A 6,363-nucleotide genomic window follows, 5' to 3' on the forward strand; every position below is an offset into this window, starting at 1 on the left:
AAAACCATACTGTTATGCGAATATAGTGTGTTCCTTTCTAGTATTTCACAAGAAAAATGGTTAAATTGCACCCAAAAACCAAATAAAATGATTAAAACCTTTAAAAATAAATCGACACACGAGTAATTAGCTAATGTTCACAGCAGCTGGCGGAGTTCTTGGTTTTCTTTGCGTAACGATTTGATTTCCTTCATAAGTTCTGCTTGTGTTTCCAAAATCGAGCTCATTTGATTTGACATTTGCACCTACATGAAGAACATTTAAACAAGTGACAAAAATAACATAAAGTGTTAATAGTAAAGATTTGCATACCTCCTGCATATGAAATTGCCTTAAAACTTCAATGTGAAGGTTTCTAACATCTTCATGAACAGATTTCTGGAAAGAAGCAAGAGCTTCATCAAGAGTGCCTTGAAATAGTTGAAGTGAGAAAGAAGAAGATCCCGGTTGCTGTGGTGAATTAGAATGCACAGGTGATTTCTGGGGTTGTGTGTCAATACCCTGTCAGTAATATGAACACTATAAAAAACTAAAATAATAATAACAAATGGCTTTCAATAAAAGGAAAATCAAGTAGTTGAGCCGATGTATGTCAGCCCATGAAGCATGATCATTAGGGATGTAAACGAACCAAACGGGGCATGCTCATGTCCGTTTAACTTTAATCAAACATAACGATCACATACAAACAAGTAAACGGATGGAATTTTCTTGTCCGTGTCCGTTCATTAGCAGTATACATGAACGGTCCACAAACATGATCAAACAAACATAACAAAACAATGATGAGCAAACATAAACGAATATAACTGAGTGAAAACCATTTAAAAGTGAGTGTGATCTATCTGTAAGACCTAAAAAATAATAAATCTAGACTAAATTGTAATGAGTGATATTTTAATTTCATAAAAGTAAATTAAATATTAACAAACATAAAAAAAGTGTAAAAAGAAATATGAACGAACATAGATAAAAAAACATAAATGAATGTAACGGACATTCGCAAAATTAAATGAGCGAATGAGACATGTGTTATATTCATTTGTTTAACTAAATGAATAAACAATGTTCGTGTTCGATCATTTATCATATAAACGAATGTCCCGCCAAACGGTTCGCGAATAGTTCATTGAATGTTCGGTTCGTTTACAGGCCTAACAATCACAGCAAATGACATCTTTTTTTGTGAAGACGAGATTAGTTTTTGTGAAATAAGAGTATTAAAAGAAAGGGTAAATTGGTAAATTTACATTCACAGCCGGAGGAATTCCCAATTCTGTGGCAATCGACGCCTCATGCCTCGGTGTAAAGCTATTCAAAATCTCTTCTCGCGTTTCAGACCCATTTTTCTTCATTTTAGGGGACCCCACAGCAATAGCCGTCCCGTCACTAAAAGACGGGTTAGTACTTATCCTCTCAGCATAACTTGTAAACCTTCGGGTTTGACCCGACACAGGTCCTGAAGATTCTAGATTCCCCTTCAAACCAAGCGAAAGAGAAGTCGACCCAAACGGGATATCAGGATAAGCTAACAGACTCTCTTGACTTGAAGACGTATCTTTGACCCGAAAATTCAAACCCGTTTGACTCGAAGGGAAACTCAGATCCTGAAGTCCAGTCATCATTGACCCTGAAGATAAACCAGAAGAAGACGCCAACGTGGCAAAACGAGAGGCTACCGATCCTTGCTGACGTAAACGATGCACTCCACCACCCCATGCTTCAGGAGGCGTTATCGACGACGGTTCATCTGGTTTTAATGATAATGATTGAGAGACAGGTGTGTGGTTGTCATCCTGAAATTACTAATTATTAGGTTCTAACAATATGCCATATATTAGAGTCGTTAAATACTGATTAACGAAATGTACCGAAGTCGAGCTCGGTTTCCAATCAAAAATCGGGTGAGAATCACCAGCATCGACTGGAGGCGGAAATCTTTTCGATGAAGGAAACAACAATAATTTATCAAAAGGTGTTGTCATTGGTTGAACTTCCACAAGTGGGGAAAAGACATCCATTTCATCCTTCAAATTAAAGCCACGTGGCGCCTGTAATCTCCCCAATCCACCAACCCTTAAGCTTCTCAATGGCGTTTCCACACCTGCTGCAGATATATCAGTACCACCAGAAATTGCAGACGTGGTAGAGTTTCGGGAACCGGAAATTGAAGTTGTAGATGTTGCTGATGAAGGAAGCGGGTCCGGCATCACAATTGAATCGTCCACTGTACCGCCCATGAGAACCGTATTGGGTGTGCAAGTTTTTTCGTTTACAAAAATCGGTTTTGATCTTTGCCAGCATAAACTTGTGACAGCCTATTTAAACAAGATAACATCAAAACTTATCATTACATGTAAATTAAATAATAATAAAAGGTAATCCATTTACCTCAGAATTAGCATAAGCGCGAAGGACAGTAATCGGTTGAGGCTTTGCACGCACGTCATAAAATACCACCTGCCCAGTTGTTGTGCCAGCTGCCAGTGTGTTTCCATCATCATGAAACGCCACTGATGAAAAAGGTGACTCGTATGGTACGCAAAATGAGTGTCTTCTTGACCCCGAGTCAAAAGTGTACAACTTTTTATCAAGTCCAACACTAGCAATTATCTGCAAAACTCCAAAACTTTATATAGGATATCTTTTTGATCAATGCGAAATTTAGTTTCATTATTTTCTATCATAGAAAGCAAGCTAGTAAACGAACCAAACGTTCAGGGAACTGTTCACGAACCGTTCAACGGGAAGTCTATTTAATTAATAAATGAACAAGCATGAGCATATATCTTGGTTGTTTATTTATATTCGTGAACGTTCATTCGTTTAAATATGTTTATGTTTGTCCGTTTGGATTCAATTATGTTCATTACTTTACGTTTGTATACATTCGTTAACATATTCATTATAGTTTTTAGGCCCATAACATAACTTTTTAGGCCCAACAGATTGTTGCTCAAATTTATTTTTAACCCCAACAGGTTGCTCAAATTTACTTTTAACCGGTTTTAGCTCAGTTATGTTCGTCCATCGATGTACAGTTATCTTCGTTCGTTTACATTCATGAACCGTTCGTTTCTACTGTCAATGAACAAGCACGAGCACGTTCATTTTCTTAACAACGAACACAAACAAGAAAACCATGTTCGCTTAGTTGTTTCAGTAAGATCATTTGTTCAGTTAAAGGTAAGCGAATGAACCCAAACATGCTCCGTTCGTGTTCTTTCGGTTTGTTACAAGCCTAATAGAAAGGTACAAAACAATCAGTAGAAACCTTGTCATTGGACGTTGAAAAACTAATGCCAGCTGTTGGTGCAGAATGTTGCTTTAACCAAGAAGCCTGCATATCAAAATTAAATCTTTATATAAAAATTTGTACCCGTTTATCAACCGAGCATATATATATTAACCAATAACTGTCAGTTAATCAACCTTGCAAAATATGAACAAAAATTGACAATTTTATGAGTTTAAAAAAACGGACCTTTGGGTTGCGACCAGTCGTATCCCACAAATGAACAGAACCATCATCGCCAGCTGTCACTAAAAGGTGTCGGCTAGCCCGTGAATAATCAAGCACCCTCAAGACCTGAGCTTCAACCATCATACAAACATCTAGCACATCAGAAAACGGAAGTATATAAATTGCAAACACCATTATGAAGTAAAAAATAGACAAGAACACACACCTGCCCATTAGGATCCTTGAGTTCAGTAGCCCTTGCACCCGATCCAAGATTGTGAATAATAAGATCACCAGACAGACTAATAGAAGCTAAATGTTCATCTCTGCAGTTATACTTCACATCTGTTATTGTGTCTGTATGACCTTTTAACCACTTTATACACCTCCTTCTCTGCAAATCCCATATTCTCACCACTTGACCACTTCCTCCTGAACATATGTAACGAGACGCTTTGCTACTAAAGCTGATAGTATAAATAGACTCCTGCAATTATCCAGATCAGTAAGCCTCATTCGTAAAAAGATGTAAAAAACTGTAAATCCTGATTCTAAAAACTAAAAGTATGATGACAATTAGAGGCGCAAATACTGGTTAACCCGATTTCTAATATCGGTTATTAACCGTATTGGTTATCTGTTATTGTTCGAGTGCTCAAAACCGGTTATTGCCAATAGCTGGTTACTGTTCCTAACTGGCTTTTGAGTGGAAAATCCTAACAGCCACCTATGTAATTGGTTCGGTTATTAACCGGTTAACCGCCAAGAACCTACTGAAATTAACCTTATTACATATTTGGCTTATTAACACTAGCCATATTAACCTACGTTCAGTTAGACAGTTCCTATGTGAAAATCCTTAACCGGTCTCGGTTACAGTTCGGTTTAGGTTTCTGTTCGGTTAACCGCTTACGATTGGCAGCTCTAGACTCCAGTGTCAATATCTATTTACGAGTGTCAATATTCATTTCAAGCGAAAGTACGGTGCCAATTAGAGGTGCAAAACTGGTTAACCGGTATTTGAGCGGAATATCCCTAACCTATGTAACCAGTTCAGTTCAGTTCTGTTCGGTTCGGTTCATACCTTAGCCTATTACAAGCCAACAGCAGTTATAAGCCGGTTTCGGTTACGATTTGCACCTCTAGTGCCAATATCTACTCACAAGTGACAATCTAAAACCTAAAAAAATGCAAATGTGAAAGAGAAAAGCAACTCACATCAATATTATCAGCAGTATCAGTAGCAGCAGCAGGAATAGTGCCCATACTTTGCCCATTCTTTCGCCACAACGATATCCTCTTATCCTCACCAGCACTCGCCACCACTAAATCTGATCACAACAACCCCAAAATTAAACCTAATTCTCACAATTTACAACTCCTAAGCAAAGATCAGCCTATCTAATCGATAGTAATGCTTACTGGTGTGGTTCCACTTGACGGAGTTAACTTGAGAGCCAGGCGACGGCGTGTGGCTGAGGACGCAAGGATCGCCGGGATCGATGGAGACGTCGAAGAGCTTGACGGTGTCGCCGCCGGTAGCGGCCAAGAGCGACATTGCTGGATCGGTGAAGTTCATTAGGGTTTGGTGGAATTGGATTGAATGAATGAAATGTGGTTGGATTTGAAAACTGAAACCCTAATGGAAGGAAGGAACCAAGCAAATTTTTGATTTTTGAAAAGATTATCGAATGATCGGCGCCTTTGTCTTGTCGCTCATCAAAATGATTTTTTTGAGTTAAATCAAATAAACATTATAATGTTACGTTTCAACTTATTTGGAACAATAAATTAGATGATTACAATATACGAGTGGAATATATTTAAAACATAATACATCATATTATAAAAATTTAATGAAATGAAAATATCTTATTTATAAATAAATGATGATTTTATACATAAATTATAAGGCATCATAACTTATTTTAATTTAAATACACAAACATACAAACACTAACAGCACAGGGTAATTGAAAAGCTAAAACATTATATAACTTATAACATGAGTACAATAAACAAGCAAAAGATATTAGTCTTTAAATAAAAGAAATAAATATAAAAAATCAAATTCTCCAAATATTAAAACATAACAATGAAACCATATCATTACTTTATTAGTTAATCAAAATTTGAATTTGAGGATGAAAATAATTTAAAGAAGTCATTAATAACATCATAGATGATAAACTAAAGAGGAAACTTGTGAATGTGTTTGACGTTGATGAAGAATCTAGCATGTCCATAATTAAGTGTAAAACATTAAATGCGGAAGAGAAAACCAATGTGTTCAGTAGTGTTGTTACAAATGAAGTTGATTGTAAAATGACATATGGTGTTAAACTTGTAACTCCTAAGTTGAATGTTTCAAAAAGAATGGTTATGATTGTCATTTATTGATTAATAAAGACAACGATATGTTTTTATTTTTATGTTTTAAGATTTGAAGATTTTTTTATTTGAAGACTAATTTTCTTTATTTGCTTATTGTACTCATGGTATAAGCTATAAAATATTTTATGTTTTCATCATCTCATTTCACTTTGTTAGTATTTGTATGTTTATGTATTTAAATTAAAATAAGTTATGTATTTTAATTTATGTAAAATTATTATTTATATATAAATACGGGATTTGCATTTCATTAAATTTATATAATTTTACATATATATATTACGTTTTATATATATTGGAAACTATAAAAAAATAACTTTTAAATTTCGTTGAGATTGGTGAAATAATGTAATATGAGATTAAATGTAAATTATAATGATTATGTTAATTAATTTAAATTACAAATAGAACATTGATTATAATGACTATCTTCATTTTAAATTGAAATATAAACTTATATACATAACGGAAATAAATAAAGGTATATTTTATTATAAAGAAATATT

At 35.0% G+C, this 6,363-nt stretch overlaps 1 protein-coding gene across 1 annotated transcript; it reads right to left on the reverse strand.

The window, feature by feature from the left end:
* Nucleotides 1-48: 48 nt before the first annotated feature.
* On the reverse strand, nt 49-5,042 carry LOC143608233 (protein NEDD1-like). Its single transcript, XM_077083349.1, has 10 exons — nt 4,886-5,042; nt 4,682-4,794; nt 3,690-3,950; nt 3,485-3,589; nt 3,275-3,340; nt 2,392-2,613; nt 1,872-2,318; nt 1,251-1,796; nt 313-501; nt 49-245 (listed from the first exon to the last, which is right to left on the reverse strand). Exons 1-10 carry the CDS (start codon nt 5,040-5,042, stop codon nt 138-140), a joined length of 2,214 nt encoding a protein of 737 aa, XP_076939464.1. The 3' UTR covers nt 49-137.
* Between the last annotated feature and the right edge of the window lie 1,321 nt (nt 5,043-6,363).

This window comes from Bidens hawaiensis, unplaced genomic scaffold (genome assembly GCF_021521415.1).
Source record: "Bidens hawaiensis isolate Kalapana, Puna unplaced genomic scaffold, B.hawaiensis_p1.1 tig00109789_1, whole genome shotgun sequence".
Taxonomy (NCBI): domain Eukaryota; kingdom Viridiplantae; phylum Streptophyta; class Magnoliopsida; order Asterales; family Asteraceae; genus Bidens; species Bidens hawaiensis.